This window comes from Plectropomus leopardus, chromosome 4, assembly GCF_008729295.1.
Source record: "Plectropomus leopardus isolate mb chromosome 4, YSFRI_Pleo_2.0, whole genome shotgun sequence".
Classification (NCBI taxonomy): Eukaryota; Metazoa; Chordata; class Actinopteri; order Perciformes; family Serranidae; genus Plectropomus; species Plectropomus leopardus.
The window spans coordinates 23049508-23071712 of NC_056466.1; the positions used below are offsets into that span (position 1 = coordinate 23049508).

General features: G+C 39.3%; 1 protein-coding gene across 1 annotated transcript; it reads left to right on the top strand.

The window, feature by feature from the left end:
• Nucleotides 1-237: 237 nt before the first annotated feature.
• Nucleotides 238-22138, top strand: prkacab (protein kinase, cAMP-dependent, catalytic, alpha, genome duplicate b). Its single transcript, XM_042484724.1, has 11 exons — nt 238-856; nt 3389-3450; nt 4097-4225; nt 8262-8360; nt 12050-12132; nt 12382-12508; nt 14777-14872; nt 15533-15655; nt 17209-17268; nt 17831-17935; nt 18027-22138. Exons 1-11 carry the CDS (start codon nt 811-813, stop codon nt 18150-18152), a joined length of 1056 nt encoding a protein of 351 aa, XP_042340658.1. The 5' UTR covers nt 238-810; the 3' UTR covers nt 18153-22138.
• The last annotated feature ends 67 nt before the right edge of the window (nt 22139-22205 follow it).

The following is a 22205-nucleotide window of genomic DNA, read 5'->3' on the forward strand; positions in this document are numbered from 1 at the left end:
GGAGGACAGCAACCGGGGAAAGTGGGCGCGTCTATCGTCGGTAGGAAAATAATCGCTGACGTTCCCCTCGCTCGCTTTTTGTACGGGGGCAGGACGCGACCATTTTTGATGGATGGCGAAGAACCAATCAGAGCACTCCGTGGGACAGCGCCGTAGCCAAGTAGCCAATCCGTGGTCTTGTTTTAGCTGTCAATCAACCTGGTTCTGGTGAATAGGCGGGACGTTCTCTCGGCTGTAGTTCCGTCATCTCGCTCGTCTCCGAGGCTACAGGGGGCCAATGTTGATTTGGGCGATTTCTCGTCGTTGTCGGACCCCGCCGAGGATTAATTTTTAAAAGCTGGGTTCGGTAACGAAAAGTGGCAGGCTATTGATTGAGAATATTGCACCCAAGCCGTCGGTATAGCTGTTTTTTGGGTTGGGGGAGAGGTGGGGAGCCGGGGGGCCTCGCTCGGAGGGGGCTGCAAGGAGGGACAGGAGAAGACTGGATCCTCCGTGTTCAGGCCAACTGCGCCGAGGTCGGCCTGGCGGTCCGGTGAAGCCCCAGCGACCGAGATACTTCAACGATAGTTCAGCGTGGATTTAAATCATCGGTCGCCGGTTGTTGATGACCGTGGAGTGAGTGAGCGTCTCGCCGTGGCACCGCATCAGCAGCTGTCAGCCTATTACAAATCAAGTCCTCGGAGTTAACGCTTGGTAACTGTTACAGCTGGATTTAGGAAATACCGTTCAGACCTAATCGAGCTAAGACCGGCTTGACAAGGCTGTAGGACGGCCAAAAAGCCACGGATCGCCCGTTGACAAGTTGTCATCATGGGCAACGCGCCCACGGCCAGGAAGGGCAGCGAGATGGAAAGCGGTGGGTACCAGTACACATCACTCCACCTGCTCAGATACATCCTCATGAAATGATCAGAGACGAAGTGATACAGCAGGCTATGCTACTTTTACATAACAAGCTATACACCGTTAATTAGAGGCCTTTTCCTGCTTTCCCATTCATTAAGATCCACTCGTGCGTCTATGACAAGTCCTTGCTGCAAACGAATTAGCTAGCTCCAAAGCACCTCAATATCACACGTATAAATCAGGAGCATTGCATGTGCATATGTAAAGTGTATGAGGTGTACCGTTTTGGACTTTTGCTTAGCTGATTCTAGTGGATGCTAAGGTAGGACGAGCTGTTTCCATAGCCAGATCTCTGTGTGAGCTGCAAACAACAGTCAGCTTGTAAGCTACAAGCATCTTAGAATATTCAGTGTACTGAAATATTGGCACCCTCACAACAGTCTTTTTTTGTATCATTATCTTTATTTGATTTCATGCTTTCCACCATGAGGTTTAACTTAAAATTTCATTACAACAAGGATAATAAATGTTACCTTGATGTGTTAGATAGTATACTATCCCAGGATGGTGTTAAGCTAATATGAAAACATCAATATCATCACATACACCAGACAGTAGACAAAAGAGACACATGTACATTCAAACCACATTCATACATTTAACACATACGTATATATCTCACCCCCTCCCAAACACCCCACTACTGACACACACACACACACACACACACACACACACACACACACACAAACAAACAAAACCCCAATATGTTGTATTAGTTCTATGTCCAATATTCTCCACTGATCTTATACACTATCACAACAGTCTGTGTCAGATTTTTTTCCAAAACACTCCAGGCCTGTTGCTTCACTTCTTAAGAAAGAGATGCTGCTTAAACTGTGTGTGGGTGAGCTTAATATAATCTACGTGAACCCATGAAAGTCTGCAGCAGGTTTGGCTGAGCTGGCTGTAAGTCCAATGTAAGGTTACTGTCATGCAGGAGGATGAGAGTATGCTCGCTGGATCGGTGTTTTCATTGGAAAGGTTATTATCAGGGATTTTATTTTATTATGACATATAGGAAAACTTACAGAATTTTTATTTCTAGCAGCGGTGAGGCATCATAAATGGGTGTACGTGTGAGTCAATATCATACTCAAGTCAGCCTGGGTATTGTCTTGCTTTACTGTTGCATGTGTGTATGCTGTGGCCATGCACTGCGATTGAGGCATTGTCCTATCAACCAGATAAAGCTTTAATGTAGAGTAAAAAAAAAAAATGGTGTCAGGGATGATGAAAGACGTGTATGAAATAGGACTTCCAACACTCTGAGTGCATCAAGTACCACACATTCACACCTGGGAGATGCATGTCATGTGATCTTGGTCATTGAGCAGCTTTGCCTCTGTAGGTGAGGTTTTGTTGGCTTTCTCCAGACTGAGTAACTCAACCAGCAATTTATAGCCCTGAAATGTTAGAGGAAACAGTTAATGCCTCCATGTAAACTAGATATTGGTCATTTACCAATGGATGAGAGGAGCAGCTGCTGCAGTGGGAGTGACGGCAAAGTCTGTGCCCCGAGTGCGATCTGCGCTCCGAGAGGTGCAATCAATAACTGAACAGTAATATATTCTAATAGCGCTCCTAATGAATGGTCCAGCGCTAAGAATATAAAAACAATACTTGGTGGCAGATGTTTTATTTGTCGCGGGCTGCCACAAAAAAAATTCTGCTCAGGAAACCCTGTAACTTTGTTACTCAGCTCAGTAAAGAAGAAAATAAAACTTTATGTGTAAAATCAGTGGAGTGTCCCTTAAAGATTATTCTGGATACAGTATGTCAAGAATCAGCAGCGTTGGCGATATTGAGGCTCATTCTCGTGCCTTCAGAGGTTTCCAGTGAACCAAACAGTATGTCCTTTTCATACTTTGACGCACTGGCACACAGTGTACAAAATTAGTACCATCCACTAGCCAAATGCTGGTAAAATATACAAGTACAGCTGGTAGATTAGTTTTCACACACCAGCCTAGAAAACAACGGTAATCGATTAAGTAGCTGGTAAAATTTGAACATTCACTAGAATTTTTGTCTGTTGCCAAAAGTTAATTTAATTTTGTGGTACATGAGACAAGTCTTCTTATTTGGGGCATCTGTGTTAGATATAACTAGTTAATTTTAAGAGGGTTTAAACAATGAAATTAATTCACAAGCAATATTCCTGTTCAATGTGTGTTATTTAACTTCTTGTGTCTCAAACCGACATGTAAGTTTTTCCTCTTTCTATGCGCTGTGTATCTATCAATGTCCAGAAATGATCAAAGAAGGAAAATCATGCATTCAAAACAAGTATTCTTCAAATGTAAGCACCATTTATTAAGTTGGCTATGTTTTAAAAAAAAAAAGGGAGTACAGGCTCTGTACATTTGATTCCAGACAGCACAGGAGGTATCCTACTTTGTTCTGTTTTCTGTTTGTTTGTTTTTTAACTCTACACACACACACACCACTTAAGGCTTTCTTGTGGTTTTGTCTTCCACAGTCAAGGAGTTCCTTGCTAAAGCCAAAGAGGACTTTCTCAAGAAGTGGGAGAACCCTGCACAGGTTAGTGTTTGGATGCGTGTCAGTGGGAATGTGATATATTTTCTTGATCGTAATTTAAAAATTAAATTTAAAAAGTTTTTCGATCCGATTCTGTGACCAAAGCTATGAAGTGAATATGTGACACACTCTCTACGATTCCTTTTGCAATTTAAAAATAAAAGTTCTCACTATTGGAATTTCACTTATTTTTCATATTTATTGTGCATTTATTTTCAAAGCTCTACCTACTACATCTTTAGGTAAATTTATATATATATTTGAAGGGTAAAATAAAGCAAGTGTCAAACAGTTTTATCATTTATTTTAAGATTTTTGGCTTACGTAATAGTACTGAATTTGACTTATATATATTAATATTGTGACCAGTGCATGTGCAGTATATCCAGTTTGTACAAATATGTATTGCATACTATAAACATATGATTAAAAACCATACACATTGTTCATATGTATTACATACACTGTGATTACTGTATATTGTATGCACATATACCAGACACTCAGGCATTTGCTTGTCCGAAAACGGATAATAAATGTGGGCGTAGGAAACATTAGAAAAACAATAAAAGTTTACGTCCCACACCACAACCCTCACCGTTTTGTTTTTCGCAAAAATCAACTAACCCTTTTTGTTTTGTCTGTTCAGAACACTGCTTGCCTGGAGCAGTTTGAGAGGTTGAAAACGCTGGGCACGGGCTCGTTTGGCCGTGTGATGCTGGTGAGGCACAGAGAAACGGGACAGCATTATGCCATGAAGATCCTCAACAAGCAGAAGGTCAGTCTGGGTCAGGAGGGACACACGGGATGGAGGGTGTTAAAATCGGTCTGCCGTTTAAGGACACTTGCAGGCTGGTCATAGAAAACATGGAGTTGTCATTTATGTAAAAAGTGGACCCACAAGGCTTGAAACATTCATAGATACTGTAATAAAGGCAACTCATCATATGCTTGCGAAAAGATGCAAAGACTCAAATACAGGTGCAAGTTTTCCCTTTTTTTCCCCTCCTTTGAACCTCTTTGAACCTGCTTGTGCTGGAGCAGACAGCAGCCGGGGTGGCAGTGCTGAGGTTGTCTTTATGCTGATCACATCAGTCAATTAGAATTAAATTGTGCCTGCATTTTGGCCCACTTCAATGTATTCTCATGTTCTTATATTTATAGATAAATATTTTATAAAGGAAAATATACAGATGGAAATGTCTGCTTTTGGCTAATTGGTTAATGGAGTGAATTTAATACCTGGAAAATCAAGGTTCTTCAATATACCAATGCAGTCCAAAATAGAGATCAACCGATTTATCGGTTTGATCAATTAATTGGTGCCGATAGGACGTTTTACAAGCTATTGTTCTTAGAAGAACTTGCCTGCCTAGCGGCCGGTGGCTGCACAGCCTCCACCAGTCACATGGGGAGGTAATTTTAACTTTATACAGATTTATACTTGATCCAGCTATATACTGACTTTGCATTTCGAAAATAGTTTCACTTCCCCTTATTCACTACCCCTCAGCCCTTGGTGTTATGTAATTGCTTATGTTGCACAGAGGCCACTTGGAGAGCGGAGAGAAAGCAGAAGGGGGATTTAAATGAAACATACCTGCCCTTGTTCACTTTCAGCTCAACTATCACAGATCGATCACCAGTTACACGATAAGCACTGTACTGTTTTTCACAAATCATCAGAAATACCTGCAGACTCTTTCATTGATGTAAAGGCGTCTTCTGCAGATGATTGCAATGCGTCGGCAGGCACTTGGTAATTATCCGCATCAGTTTCTAATTCAGAAATTTCTGTTTAAGACTTGTATTATGATTATTGCAACTATTACGTTTACATGCAAACAGCAAGTTTTCCATTCATTAACAGATAATGTTGGCAAAATGGAAATCACACAAGCTGAACAGTACAACATTATACGTAAACAACTGCATTTAAGTATATAACAGTTATCAATAATATATCAGGCAATGAGATTTTCTTAAGAAACTATTTGCTGATAGATAAGTACATCTACACACATGTGGGCCAACCTATACAGACCTATAAGATATATTAGAAAAACTGTAGCTGATAAGCATTTCACACAGTGAATGTATTTAATTTTGTTTTTTATTTATTTACCAGTTTATTCATCTTCTCCTTCTTCTGTGGTGCAACCAAAGATTTACTTACTACTGCCCCTAGCCGGTGATGTATTTTCTTGCAACAAATGCATAACTGTAATGCACTGTCAGTTATATAGACGTCTGAAGTGACCATCGTTGACAGTCAGACATTCGAAATGGCACTTATGATGACAGTGGGGAGTGCCCCGAGGACAAGTGCCGAGGGAAAGTCAATGAGGGCATGTTGAACCACTACTGGAATGCAGCTTAAGTTTTTTTGTCTAGTTATTTATGATTTATAAATCATTGAGGAAGTATTTTGAGTATTTCTAAAATACAAAATTGGTCCACTTTAAAGTCTCTTAATTACATTGAATTTTTTTTACCTATCCAAATTATTCAAAAGTAATTAGAAAGCATTTTAAAGGAATAAAGCCCATCTATGATCATGGTTTTGCATGTAGACTCCATATATGAGGTCAAAGTACATTGTGTACTGAAGAATTGACTTTGAAGAAAAATAATGGCTCCAGCCAACCAGCCAATTAATTGGCTAGCTGCTTTTTTTCTGATTATTATATCGGCCTTTAAAAACCCTGTATCGGTCAATCTCTAGTCCAAAAGCATGCAGGTTAGGTGTACTTGTCACTAAATTGTGAATGTGAATGTTGTCATTGCATTTGTGTTGGCAACTTGACAAACTATTTGACCAAATGCATGCTGGGATGGACCCCAAGCTCCCCACAACCCTGAAAATGATGATCAGATATAGAAATGAAGTGATTGTCTCTTGTATGTATATATTGAGGTTGCTGTATAGTCACACTTTGCACCTCCAGAGAGAAACAGTCCTCCCTTAAAGGAGAGACTGTGACTCTGCTGTCTGCAGGATGAAAGCAGCTGATGTGATTGGCCATTTTTATGACACCTGTTTAAAATATATTCCTCCTACTCATGTATTTCCCCACGTTCAAACGCGTTTTCCAGTTTGTGCCGCTTTACACTGTAATTACTGTATATTTGCATGTGACATCCATGTTGACGTATTTTCAGAGTTTCTGCTTGTGTTTGAACTTTTTCCCCAGTTTCACGAAAAAGCCTCTAAACATTTGGAAAATATTTGATCAGTTCATTGTGTTAAGCTTGCATCTTGAATATCACTTGCGCTGATAACACACTATAGCGGCAAAGTGCCGCCCCCGACGAGTTGCCGTGCATTGTCAGTGAAGAACTGCAGCGGCTGCTCCAAATTCAGCAAGCTGCAGCTGTTTGGTTCTGTAGTGAGGAGATTGTAATTTGCCTCCAAAAGTTAAACTTTCCCCAAATTTTAGACAAAAAATACCAACAGCCAATCAGTAAGTCTGTAACATGTTGGCCTGTATTACAAAGCACCTGTAACACATGAAGGTACCTCCTGGATACACAAGAACTCAGTAATTGTAGCAGGCTGCACTTTGTCACTGCTTGGTGTGTTTGTGGTGTTACCTTAAGAGGAGTGGTGTGTTGAATAAATAGTGTCAGCCAAAAATTACCAGAACAAAAACAAAATGACTAAAAGGGAGAGCACCCTCGCTCAAATGTCCTGTCCTCACAATGTTAAAGAAAGTGAAAAATGATTTGTGTATCCACCCTGTGATTTAGAGCCACACCAAGATTTAACAGGTTTTCCCTGGCCCGTGCCACACCCCTCTACAAAGTTTCACGAAAATCCGGCCAGTAGTTTTTCTATAACCCTGCTGACGAACAGTAAAACAAACAAAAAGTCCTGAAAACACGACCTCCTTGGCAAAGTAAAAAGATGGATGTAATTGAATTGTTTATGCTTGCAGATGTTGGTCATGCAATACATGTAATGGCATATATCAAATATGCTGCAATGCAATACAAATATGGAGCCTGAAGGAGGCAGATTGTGTTATTGACTGATAGATCTATGAACTGCTACCGTCAATAAAATTGGAGGAAAACAAGGATATCGATAATAGTGTGAAGTGGCTTGCCACATTTTACAAAAGATTTGCAGGTGAAAAAAAAGCATTATTTGCAAGTATTATTTATTTATCAGAAATACAAATGAATTATTATACACATTTATACAAAACAAAATATATGTAGTGCAGGTGATTACTGTAAATAGCAGAAAAAGCTCAAAGATATAGTACCAAATCATTGATTTTAAGATCAATTTGAACAGAAACATTTCCTTTTAAGTCAAGTCAAGGTTTTGTCATATGTTGTCATATACAACATTTTTCATCTGTCTTCAACTCTGAATGCTGTTTTAAATGCAAGAATTATAGACAGTAACAAGGTAAATGTCAAAAGAGATACAACCAGAGATAAAGAAAAAAGAAAGTAACCTAAGAACATTGTGTACAATACACAAATGTACGATGACAATGCAAATATACACAATCAATACAAGTATACAGTATCAGCACAAATATCAGTAAAATTACAAATTTCATCAGTACTTTTGCCTTTTAACCTTCTTAGTTGGCTTTTTCTATTTAAGCCAAAACAAGTCTTAAGATGTACAATTACATAGCAGCTTTGAGCAGAGGTCCCAAGGATATGTTCAAGACAGCTAAGATTATGCTGCTCTGATAAAACAAGTTTATTTTTGTGAAAACATCATTTCTATAATTTGTATATGATACATTCTAAACTTTCTGTCTCCCCTTTTCTCTTTCTTTGCCTCTCAGGTTGTGAAGCTCAAGCAAATAGAGCACACTCTGAATGAGAAGAGGATTCTTCAGGCTGTCAGCTTTCCTTTTCTGGTGCGGTTAGAGTACTCGTTCAAGGTACGGAGTATTTTAGATGGTGTTGGTGTGTGTGTGTGTGGGGGGGGGGGGTTATATGTTGATGATGACTGGATTAGTTTTCCTTTCATCTGCTCATCAGCTTGCCTTCCATCCCTCAACCACCTTTTAAGACGCCTTTTGTCTACATTTTCACTAAGGTGGTCCATTGAAAAAAAGAAAAAAAAAGTTTAACCCCAGCACACCCAGTTGTGTTATTACAAGTGATGAGTTCAGCGTCCACCTATCACGTGAGTGCAGAAACACATACTGCTTGGCTGTCATTCAGCAAGACGAGCTCGACAACTTCTGGCTAATGGATCGGCCGACTTATTACTCCACCTTCGAGTGCAGCCGTTTAGATGAACACTTCCGCCTTCTGTCACGGTTAGATGACACTTCGTATGAACTAGTTCTTTTCAAACACAATCCGACCCTTACAGTCTCGGTTATTAACTTGTTTTGCATTCTAGTCGTGTATTTAACAGTCTCCCCCTGACTGCTGAAGACCGCTTGTGTATTTGTATGGAAGCAATTCTGTTTGTGTCTGGTTTTAGTTAAACTGGTAAATTACTAACTTTTTCTTAACTAAAGCTGCTTTCACGCCGCCACGCAGTAACCGCCCTGAGGGCAGCACTGAGAGCCGCACCGACAATCACCTACCTGCAGGGGCATTCCCCGAAAAAGCAGTTACTGTTAACGCAAGTCACTGTGCATTAGTGAGAAAGCAACTTAAAGAAATAAGCCAATGTCAACTATAAAAAGACCATTTGTTCTATTAGTCATAGCGTGTTACCATGAATTTGTAAAGAAAATGTTGTTTTTCTCGCATGCCTCCATGGAAAACGGCAAACTTATTGATTAATCGATTAATTGGGGATCACGCTTAACAAGAGCAAAATTAAATCAAAATATACATTTACAAACTCTAACACATCTCAAACACATGCATTTTTGCAAAAACATTGCTATTTAAAACTGAACTAAAAGTGAAGCTTACCAACGCTCTCCAGTACCAGGCATTTTTAGAGAAACTGCACGTGTTTGGTAACATACGACTGGATAAGTGTCACTTTGATTATACTGCAAAAGTTGTGAGAGTTTGTAAATGGATGCTTTGGTATAGTTTATGTTATCAAACATGGTCTCAAATGAATCAATAAATCAATATGTTTGTCCTTTTCCACAGAAGCATGTGAGAAAAACTTTTTTTTCTTTAATTTTCTTCATAAATTCAAGGTAACACAGCATAGGGAACTGATTTATAGGGGTCATTTTGTTAGGAAAGTATCCCTTTTAAGAGCCAAAACACTGCATGTGAACTTTAAACCTTTAAACTTTGTGTGGTGTGCTTTTACAAGAAAAAATAGTTCCAAATCCGAGAAAGTAATCAAAATTGAGTGAATTTATTTCTAGATCACGTCAAATGTCATATTTACAAAATCAGAATTGTTTATTAACATTTCCAGCTTGTTCTAGTATACAGTAGTTCTATATACTGCATATATATGGGCATTAAATGTCATTTTAATACTCCAAATTAATATAAATCTCATCAAGCTGAGTAAACATTGTATATTGTTTCTACTGGTTAAAGACCATTTCCAAGTATTGACAGGGATCAATTGTATACACCTTTTGTTTGTTTTGATTATAAAAGTGGAGTGCTATTTACTTAACTGTTAACATTTAACGTATAATATCATAACCTGTCAATTTACAATCTCATGCATACTATGACTTCCATCATAATTTAAAATTAATTATATAGGGGAGTGTCATCTGCAAATATAGAGTAAATTGAGCGTACATTTTCTTTGACATTTTCACACTCCAGCTTTGTCTGTGGCTGGTGTACTTGTGCAGACTAACCCATCTGATGGCCATACTCCAAATACAGCCTTACTCGGGTTAAGCTGTTTAGATGCCTCTTGCATGCCCTGGGATTGAATATCCTTGATGCTTCAAATAAACCTATTAACAGAATTTTCCTGTCCACGTGTCTCTTCCTGCACACTGATGGAAGAGTCAACAACAAACACTTTAACTCAGCTTAGTTAGACTTACTCCAGAGTAAGTTGTATTTGCAGGTGTCACCTAGGAAGCAGGTGAAGAATTAAATCTTGATAATATAAATATAGTACAATATAAAGCAAGTAGGGCTGGGTATTGGTACTTGATGCATTTTGAGGTATCAAAAATAAATAAATAAAATAACCCAGTGCGAAGTAGTATTGAAACGTCTCCTGTCAGACAATACCTACATTCAGTCCTTTTTGTACCCAGATTAAAAAAAAGGACTATTTGCGTGGTTTTGTTCGCAGCCAGTCACTGTGAGCGTCCTTCGATTTTAATGCAACGTGTGATTGACCTCCTACTGCAGCAGCTATAACCCATAAGAGCAGAATGTAATTATATCCTGCCACACCAAAGGGAAAAACAATTCATCGCAGTCTGTTGACTTTGTATAGCGTGAAGGTAACTCCTCGTCACTTGCGTCTGCTAGCAAACAACAGAAAAATACCCAAAAGCTGCTTTATGATGGGAAACTATGTGATAGAACTAAGTTTTCAAAGTGTTTCAGCTCTGGCCATTGAGTGGGATCATTTCTCTAGGACAAGTCCGAATGGATGCCAGAAATTATGTCTGTGGTTAACAGACGCTCAAGAGACTTTAACATTTAGTTCTATGACATAAAGTCCATCAGAAAATGTCCAACTCGTGAATTTTGAAGCTTTTATGTGTCTTAAGAAAGACGGCTAAATGAGACGACAGAACATCACCCTGCCAAACACAGCTTTACAGCCTAGTTGTGGTGGGAATGTTAAATCATGTGACTTTAGTGTAGTTTGTTTGTAGCTTAACGTAAGATTTTTACTTCTGCCGGTTGCATTTACACTTAAAAAATGATGGAAGTGGTGTTCATTTGTGAAGATTATCTTGCAAAACTCTCACTAACTCAGAGGTTATTTTTTGCAATAATCTAAAATCCAGTGGAAAAATCCCTTTGGCTTTTTGTCGAGGGAACCAAGGTGACCTTAACTCCCACATCGGCCAAAAATAAAATGTGATCCCTGATGCACTCTATACGGTGCGGTGTGGTCGAACGCTGTGTATTTGACGAAGTTGGCAGGTAAATGTGCCAAGATGCCACCATAACGTTAGAAAGTATGGCTTTACCGAACACCTGTGGCATCCAATAAAACAAGTGCATAAAACTCAGGAGGATGAATTTAGGAGTATTTCAGCTGAATGTTTCCTTTCTCAGGATGGTTATTAAGTAAAGTAGAGTATAAATGCATCAAATTAAGGTTTCTATTGATATCTGTATCCCTTTATTTTTTTTGGTATTGTAATTTTTAAAAGACACCCAGCCCTAAATGCTTTTGTTATATATAGCTCTGTTTAAGGGTCTACAGAACTTGGGATTTGAAAACCAGGTTTTGGAAATATAACACACCTAAATCAATGCGCAATAGATGCTGTCACAGGCACTTTTTTTCATGAGGGTGTTTAGATGGTGATAACTGAAATAAAAGTCAGTGGATTCATTCATTTTGACCCACAAAATACCGTTTTCATGTCGCCCTGTTCCCATCCTGTGTATCTGTATGTGGTTTGTGTGTGTGTGTGTGTGTCTGTGTGTGTGTGTGTGAGTGCCACTAACAGGTCCTCCTTCTTCCCCTCCCCAGGACAACACTAACCTCTACATGGTGATGGAATATGTACCAGGTGGAGAGATGTTCTCCCATCTACGGAGAATTGGCAGATTTAGGTTAGTGTCTCCTTACAGCTGCAAACAGTTTAAAGAAATATTAGTTGTGGAGCTCTGTGCTCTCAAATTAGCTCAGTTCTCCTCAATTTTGTTCTCTTGGAGTTCTCCTCAGGTCCGTTTCAGCTGTAGGTTATTTAGCTTTGTTCATCACTGTTGTGATCTGTACTGTACACTCCACTAAATAGCTGTCTTTCTGTTGATCTCCCTGTGTGTGTGCGCATGCGTCTGTGTGTGCGTGCGTGTGTACAGTGAGCCTCACGCTCGATTCTACGCTGCTCAGATCGTTCTTACCTTTGAGTATCTGCACGCTTTGGACCTGATCTACAGAGACCTGAAACCTGAAAACCTGCTCATAGACCAACAGGGCTACATACAGGTAAATAACACCTGATGCAGTAATTTATACAAGCAAATCAGAAATTACTTCCTCAAAAGGTTGTAGTTAATAAATATAAATTCCTGTGTGTATTCTTATGATTTATCTGCAAAAAAAACACTATGGCAGCCACCCTTGTGATGTCTTGATTTCTGTTGAGAATCCAGGCTTTCTAAACATGTTGGTCCACGTCCATGTGTTATTTCTCCTCATCCCTCAGACTTTTCAGCCAACAGCCAAATCCCCCATGAACTCCAAGCTGTGGTTTAGATTAGACAGTTGCAACCACAAATTGTTTGCTCAATTAATTTATTGTTGGTTTTGAAACAATTAGAAAACTGTGAAAAAGAGAGTTTCAGTTTATAACGCAAGACCTTATAATCAAGGATCTGTAACCATCTATTTTGTATTTTTCTTACAAACATCACATAAATTACATGTTGATTGTAAAAACAGTTTCTGCAAATTTTCTGTTGATGAACTAATTAATTAATCAACTTAACTGGCCCTTCGCTAAGCCCCACCTTCAAACACAGACTGGCCAATCGTTGCCTAGCATTGCCAACTCTGATGCAATTTGTTTCAGATTTTTTTTCATTATCAAGCTGGTTTTGTTGATTTTGAGCTAAATGTTGTGCCTGGAGGGCTTGTGATGATACATGTTAACCCAAAGAAGTCAGAAGGAGATATAGGTTAAATGTTACTCATTATACACTGTTGTGCTTCTGTGCTATGCTAGCTACTAAAGGTAAACTGATTGTATACTCATGCTACTTTTACTGTGTGTAAATACTCTGCTTTACAGGTACAGTGTTGCTCCTATAGTCTAGGTTGCACCTTAATTTTGTTGTATTCTGCGTCAAACATCAGGTGACGTGGTGGTTCACTTTTACACTGTGATCTGTGGACTTGTTTTTGTTGCCGAGTGAGGTTTATGTCCTGCATATATCTTTCAAACAAATATTGTCGACGCTTCTGTCTGCTTCTCTCTGAAATCGTTTTTTCTTCTTTTTTTTCTTTTCTTTTTTTAAAAAAAAAAAAAATTCATATTTCTTCAGGGAGTGCAGTCAGTGGGCTAACTTCGACTGCTTGACGGACTGTTACAAAGGGGCGGGGCTTAGCAAAGGATCAGTTTTTGCTTTATTAATTATCAGCCAACTAATCGCACTCTGATGTACAGTAGCTAACATTAGCCATGTAAGCTAGCTAGTTGATATTTGTTGTTGATACAACATCACAATTGCCAAATTTTGCAAACACGCAGTTGGACTCTTTCTTGTTTCTCATTTTGTACAGAGTCTAAATACAAAGACCAAGCTTTAAATGTCAGTCATGAGTGTGCTAACTTTAGCTTTTGATGCTCAATCTCAATGGTACCACCCCACCTGAGTCAGCACATACTTACCAAGTGTCGTGTAGTAACTCAGGGTAAATAAAGAAAAAAATGCTATGAGATATTGTTACCATGGTTATTATATACTGTATACTGCCCCTGGTGTGTTTCGGCAGAATTGTATCAGTAACAGGAGAAACACCTTAACAAAGTTATGAATAAAATCACAGAGAAGTGTTTGTAAAAAAAGAGAAACTTGGATATAGTTCTTGTAGTTTTGGCTATAATTGGAACTAATTGTTTTAACAGCCACTACAGAGTCATAGGGATTAAAGGATAAAACTTCACACAGTTTCACAGTGGAGTCCATGGGGAATCAACCAGTCCGGTTTTAAAGAGAGGCAATTTAAGCTGTTTTTTGTGTACAAATAGCCACTTGCAGTTTTGTATTGCATTGCATAAAAAAATGAGACGGAAATGATTTTTTTTTTTAATTAGTTTTTAGGACTGTATTGGTGCACATTTGGAAAGACAGGTGTCCCAGAAATACAAGCAATTTAACGGTGTTTGTCCCAAATCTTAATCCGTGATGTCACACAGACATGGAGAGTATCTAGAAACTATCAGCAGCTACTCAAAGAGTGCGTACGTGCATCTATGATGGCGTGATGATGATGGACTGTATTTGAAATGATCTTTGCTGAGCTGTGTGCTGTTTTGTAGCAGAGATTCTGCTACCATCTAGTGGTGAAAAGTGAAATGAAAAATTGTGAAAAAAAAGTCTCACTGCCCCAAGATGCTCTACTCCATCTCTCTGCCTCTGTCTATCCTGTTACTTCTTGCTTCTGCCTTTAATGTGCTAAAACCCAAGAGGACACTATTAGAGCATGCCTGCTCATTTTGTTGATCCTCTTACTCTGTTTTTCATCCCTCAGGTGACAGATTTTGGCTTTGCCAAACGTGTAAAGGGCCGGACCTGGACACTGTGTGGCACCCCAGAATATCTGGCCCCAGAGATTATTCTTAGCAAGGTGAGCCACCATTGTTCCCTATTTTAACTTGAGGTCTGTCTGCTGTATCTCCTTTCAAAAATGAGATATTCTGCATTTGAATAAACAATGATACCAACCTGATGCACAAAATGAAAACACATTACGACACCTTTCTTATAGGGTAGTTGTTCATTTGAGTGGGCAGAATTGTAACACGTGGTTGTTGTTTTTTTAGAAATATTGAATTCAAACTTAAAGTGGTCTTTATTGTACTACCGGCCAGACGACAGGCCTCTGGCGATGCTGATCTCGGTCAATTAGGCTGGGAATATGGGTTTAAGGAGCATCTATAGAGCACAATCATAGTTTAATTATGTGCTCCTTTTTGATTAGAAATTTGCCTGACAACAATCATCATGAGATATTTATTGACAGAAGGCTGTTTTCTCTCTGTGAGATGTCCTTGAGTGGTTCTTATCACTAATTATTACTGCGTGTATAATATTCATGTCTCTTCCCTCTGAACCTCCAGATGGATGCACAAACTATGCTGGAAAAATAAGATTCAGTTATATTGGAGTTACAGAATGAATGAAGTTTAGTCAAGCCAAAATGTTTTCAGTAAATTCAATCTGGTTTAACTGTCCATAATGATCTCTTTTTCTCTCTACTCTCCTCCCTCTTTGTTGTGTCCACCAGGGTTATAACAAGGCAGTAGACTGGTGGGCGCTGGGTGTACTCGTCTATGAGATGGCAGCAGGGTACCCGCCTTTCTTTGCTGACCAGCCCATTCAGATCTATGAAAAGATCGTATCAGGGAAGGTGAGTCTCCTCTCTGATCACCACTTCGTGCTACAGTCAGTATTTGTTTGTAACATTTGGAGAACCCACCCCTCATCCCCAATCCCTGACTTCTTTCTGCTGGTTTGTTGCAGAAAAGCGCTTCAGCTTGGTTTATATTTACAGCATAGCTTCATTTTTCCTGTTTTCATTTCTATATGAGTTTTTAAGCTTGAGAATAAAAACTTTGTGTTCACGCTGTAATCAACAAATTCCTATTTCTTGATTTTTATTCTACCGCAAACACTCGTCACACCTTCGCACATAAAAGCTGAGCTGCTGGTGTTACAAATCACTGTTTGGTTTAGTCAAAATAAGCCTTCTCCTGAGTGTTATGTAAAAATATGCTTTTCAAGCTGGTTTTCCCCGCTGTGTCTCTCTAACATTAGCCAGGCTTTTTGCTTATCCTGTAACGCTAACGTTATCTGCACCACTCTCAGTCGCCATCTTTCTCAACTCAGCTGCCTGTTCAATAAGGAGAGACTGACTGAGCGTCTACGTTTTTTGATGGTATCAAAAATCATATCTTTGGGAATTATGAATATCCTGGTATACCATAATACCTTGATAAGCCTAATAAATAATTGCATGCAGTTTTGTAGTGCATTGCATAAAAACAAGAGAGATTAGTTTAAAAAGAAAAAATAAAAGTATGATGGCTGTATTAGTGCATATTTAGAAACTGTGTCCGAGAATCACAGACAGTCCTAATCTGTGATGTCACACAGACATCGAAGTGTCTAGGGACTTGTCTAGAAACCTTTGGTGAGAAGCAGTTTTTCTTTTTTAACTTTCCATAGATTATTTTATAACCAGTGTTGAAGCTGTGATTTCATTTGTCTTGAAATTTGCTGTTGTGAGTTTCCGTTTTCCTGTGATGGATATCGCCAGTAATACAAAATATAAGCTCCTGGGGTTTTTATTCCAGACAAAATGTTGTTGCTGATGTCAGAATTGTAAAGTGCATCACTTCTTTAGGCCACCACATGAGGCAGTGATGAAACTTGAGAAGCTTGGACACTGTGTTTGATCCTCAGACCAAGCAGGATAAATCTGGGTGGGGAAAGTGAGTGAGCAGCACTTGCCCCTCCCTCATTTTAACCGCTGAGGTTCCCCTGGGCAGGCCTGTGTGAACGTGTGTAACCGAGTTAGTGTCAGCGGAGCATTCCTGAAAAAAGAGAGCATTGCTCTGAGCCAAACTTTCCTGTACAGAAGCTTAATGCACTTGGGAAAAATAAATCTGCTCTTGTGTTTCTGAATTAATGAGATAAGAGTCTTGCAAAATCAGAAAAGGCAAATCATTTTCCTCAAGTAAATGTGTTAGGCCTTCGTATCCCTGCTTCAATAAAGGAAGAAAGGATTCCAAACTTCCAAACATTGTCATTTGTCCGCACACTCACACACACTGGGAACTACCCTGCTGAGGGAGGTGAAGGAGTAGTTACTTACTCTTTTTGTACAGACTACTTTTAAATTGTGAGGGATTCAAAATCTGCATCTCAGAATTTTACCGCTGCTTCATTCTTCGTCTTCAGGTGCGTTTCCCATCCCACTTCAGTTCTGACCTGAAGGACCTCCTGAGGAACCTGTTACAGGTGAGAGCAAATATCTAATACCCCTTTCCCATCAAATTAGCTCTGGTTCTTGAACCAGTTGGAGCCATCTAGAGAACCAGCCCACATTTCCATCAGTTTTTAGCAGAACCATTGTGATCATCAGTGGACAGCTTTTCTCAATGCAAACCATAAGTAATCATTAGGAGCAAGATAGCAGATCGCACTGATTACCTACAAGCTTTTGTTCTGTTATTATGGATATTTTCTGTTATAATTCAAAAAACAAGCATGGACCAACTATTAATGATATGAAGACATAGACGACAACTCCATCCTTTCTTTCTCAATCTGAAGATTATGACACACCCACTGAACCTGCTATTTTTTTGGTTCAACTTTATAGGTTCTAAACAAATTTATTTTTGGTAGAAAATTTTCCAAACAATTCAAAATTAGGGTGCAAGAACCAGAACAGATCAGGTTCCATGTTGGTGGAAAAGGGTATCTGTTATTCTGGTCTTTAATGCTACGTTTACTTTGTTGTGTGTTCTTAATATATTATCATGTAAAAGTGAGGAAAATGTATCGGTTTTATCCTCAGGTGGATCTCACAAAACGTTACGGAAACCTGAAGAACGGGGTCAATGACATCAAGGGACACAAGTGGTTTGCAACCACTGACTGGATTGCCATCTACCAGAAAAAGGTAAGTGTGCCTGTGAGTGTGCGCCGTCCCGATGCATTTCCATCCCTTCAGTAAAGCTCACTTCTCAACTGATGCTTTTAATCGCCATCAGGTGGAAGCTCCCTTTGTCCCCAAGTTCAAAGGACCAGGCGACACCAGCAACTTCGACGACTATGAGGAGGAGGAGATCCGTGTCTCCTTCACTGAGAAATGTGCCAAGGAGTTTGCGGAGTTCTAGAGTTAGAGAGCGAGAGAGGAAGGAGGAAGGAAGAAGGGAGAGTCAAAGGTAGGCTGGTCAAGTGGGAGACGTAAGGAGGGAGTACTGTCTCCTGTCCAATCACAAGCACCAGCTACAAAAAGGTGGGAAAAATGGGATAGAGAAGGGAAAAAGAGCAAGGAGACCGATAACCAGCAGTGTTGCCTTTTCTGTTGCGTTTCTGTTGTATTTTATTTATTGTTCTGTCTTATTTATGGATCCCTTTATAATGAAGATGTGCTTCAGATTCTTGGGTGTTATTTAGAGTTGCCTCGACACATTTTCACCCAAGATCTTCCCTGCTCTTTTATTGTTTCACTCATTGTTTAGTCACTTTTGGGCCACATCACGGAAAAATCACTCAATTGGCTATTACATGAAGCCGATTGAGTCATACAAGTTGAGGTCTCAGTTTGCATAAAAGTTTCTTCAATTTAATCTGATAACCGGCCAGCTCGCTCTTTCTCTGGTGAGCAAGAGGAGCATTGAAGTGAACATTTACATGCACTTAAATAACTTGTGTTTTGCAGTCAGTTTTCTTTAAATGTGTAAATCGTTTCATATCGTAGACAGCATACGTCTGGCATGGTTGGCCAAAAGATGAAGATGACGCATTGTGTGTGCTCAAACAAGTTTCCGTCAATCAGATGACACTCAAGAGGGAAGAAGTCAGTTAAGTTTACTGTGTAACTCCATCTATACTTCTCATCATTGTAAGCATAGCCAGGCTTTGTGCACTCCAATTTTTAAATGTTACTAGATACTAGTGGCTCCAATGATATCATGTCATGCTAACAAACAAGGGAATCTGGATAAGGTAACGTAAATATCTCAGTTTTAATGGTGTTGTGAAGGAACACCATCACATAATGGTATCTCAGGTTCGAACATATCACTTAATAAGACATCTTATCAACATAAAGCATTAGGATTAGCAGGTGAAGAGGGTGTGTGAGACACTTGCTTATGGTATAGATTTGGACATTTATGGTTCTGGTTAGTGCTAAGGAAGACGAGGGAATATTGAGAATTTTTTTTTTTCCACAGTTCAGGAAGATTTGTTTTCGTTAACTTGACAACTCTGTTTGGTCTTAAAAGTACTCGCTGTCTCTGCTCAAAACTCACTTACAGGTCAAGTTGATGCAGCATTTTGAATTTGGCCCTTGCCAACTCCAACTAAAGCAGACCATCTGAGGCAGACTACCTCAAACTGCTTCTGGCTGGTGGTCACCAGAGCACTTTGATCAGTCATCAAAGGCGGTCTGGATAGTGTGCTTTATGGTCTTTTATAGAAACCTGTGTTAATGTTCATCTCCCTAGCACCCAGCTCTCTTGTCACTTGCAAAATGGGGCCACACTTCACGTGACTGTCTTACACATGACAGCAACTCTATTTCCATCTTTGTGTTTACATGCAGTTTTTGTTCAATTCACTTTTTCATGTGGTGGTGATGTTAAGATGACTGATTCGAGCTTAGTCCTGAGACAAAAATGATGTTGATGCATAGTGTACGAGCTGCCTGTTTAAAGTGCTCGACACAGGTGTTCAATGCCTCCTTAGCTCCTGAGCTATGATGGCAAAGTTCCCAAAAAAGGTGGTCATTGTGGGATTTGGTCTTTCATCATTTATAAAAATTTAACAAAGTGACACTAGTGTCTGTTTTAAACATTCAAATGCCTTCTTCATAGCTGTACTTTAGTGTGCAACCATAACGAAGATATACTGTTTTGTTTCCAAACGGCACTCCGGTTTCTCTCTTTTCACTTTAAAATCCAAATATGTTTGATTCACATGAGTTTTTCTTGTCCAAAACAGTTCAGATTTGGGAAAATATAACAATGTTTTTCTCTCATTTAAACATATAGAATGTGTAATTTTGTGTTTATATTAAATTATACGCACACATTTACACATATATCGGTCATATGGAATGATATTAAAAATGAGCTACCATCAAGGAATATTCAAAGTGGCCTTAATGATCTGTTTCAGATCGTTTTTAGGTCTATGTTGCCCCTGTGAACCCACCATTCCTCCAACTCTCTGTGCATTATGTACAGTATCACTATGCTGGAATATTACATCGCCCCATGTTAACTGAGTGGTAATTTGATTTAATAACAAATTAAAGCAACTACAAGGAACTTTTATTTTGTGTTGATTTTGGCGGCCACTGTAGACAAAATGCTTCCTGGGGTGGAGACTGCATTTCCCATGAGCACCACCGCTTTGTGTCATAATGATCTTGGTTTGGCTTTTGCATGTATTTGTTTTGTAAGCTAGTGAAAGACGGCCGCTTTTCCGTCTCACAATGTATTTCATCAGTAAAATAGGCATATTGCCTCTCTCTGAGGAAGAGGGACAATTTAGGATCAGTTTTGAATCCTTTCAAAGCAGTCCTCTCCATCTGTTGAATGACCGACGAGGCTGACTCGCGTTTTCCCTGTGCTCTATTACTTTATTACGTTAAGCTTTAGGCTTTTTTTTAGTTCTTGTTGTTGTTGTTCTTCGGTCGATCCTCTTATTTTCTTATCTTTGCTGTTTCTGCCCCAGTTTCAACCAAAACCACAAAGTATAATGTCAAAAATAAAATTCTCTAAAGAAAAGTCTGCTCCGCCCAGGTTCTTCTGGTCTGCGTACCGTAAACCATTTTGTCAGATTCCACGTGTAATCAGACCCAGGGAAAAATATTAAGGGTACCTATAAAGAAATAGACAAGCTTCTTCTTGATGGTATTAATTGCTTATGTAGGTCAAATAGAGCCGTTGGTATTAAATTGAGACCATTTCATAGCTCTTTGTAGCTGCTTTAATTTAGGAATATGCACCACTCGAGCACAGCATTAACTGAAATGATGAAAGTCTTAAAGGGTCAGCGATTCAGTATTGCACTTCCATAAACTTGCAGCAGAGGCCTTGATATCCTCATGCCATTTTCACGTTATATGGAAAGAATGGCAGGGATGGGAAAAATGTCAACTTGTGAGCTTTGACGGCATTGAGACAAATATATGGGGTTCAGGACCCCTCCAAGCCTGGGTGTCAAGATGAGCTAAAGATGTAGAATACACACCAAGGCCCTCGATAGTATCAGTTGATATTGTGCTTTAGTATTGCATATCACCAATGTTTAAATAAATGAAAATACCACAAACCGAATGCCACAGTGAACATGGGGCTTTTAGGGGTCTGGAGGTCTGGGCAGTTGCCCCTTTTGCCCAATCGGTTTTCCGGCCATGGCAGTGTCCAAGTAAAAAAGTATTTTGACTGATTGGTTTGCTGTCAAAGAAATTATTCACATACAAGGCAGTCAACTTGTGACCAATAAGGTCCACTCCTCCCCTACTTTTCATATACTTCTTTTTTATTGAGGTGAAACAGCTGAAAAACATTTCATTGGTCAATCTGAAGTCAAAATCATATTGGCAGATAAATGGTGAAAAGAGCTGCAAGATGGAGACACATCTACTTGTAGTTATCAGCTGACGTATAGGTTATTCTGGACTAATTTAAACCTTTTATTTTTATTATTATTATTATTATTACATTGTTGTAAACCACTTGTTGAGACTTTCACATTCGCTGTATTTCCTCCATGTCAAGTTTAATGTTGACTATATCATCATGGACAAAATGTTTGAAGTTATAGGCTAATACAAATATTATTCCGTGTCTCCTCGATGTTTTTTGCAGTGATACAACTTCCTCTCGATGCAGGCACAATGCTGGTACATACTGTCGCACTTTTTAGGGAAATGAGACCCCAATGTAAACCATGTTAACCCCCGCCACACTCACATACACACACACACACACACACACACACATACAAACACACACACACACACACACACACTGCAAAGGGAAGCGTCTGAAGTCACAGGAACAGTGACATAAAAACACGAAGTGTAATATTTTGCAACATGAGTATCATTCCAATAAAGTTTTACTTGTAAAATTCTACTGAACTAGTGTGTGCTATCTGGATTTTTTCCGCCCTTTTTTTGTTGTGCTGCTGCGAGTTTGGTAAAACAA

Bases quoted from the DNA above. Each gene is read 5' to 3' on its own strand.
- prkacab (XM_042484724.1), top strand. From the start codon at position 811: ATGGGCAACGCGCCCACGGCCAGGAAGGGCAGCGAGATGGAAAGCG. The intron at 14,873-15,532 runs GTGAGCCACCAT...TGTGTCCACCAG, and splicing joins CAGAGATTATTCTTAGCAAG to GGTTATAACAAGGCAGTAGA. The intron at 15,656-17,208 runs GTGAGTCTCCTC...CTTCGTCTTCAG, and splicing joins AAAAGATCGTATCAGGGAAG to GTGCGTTTCCCATCCCACTT.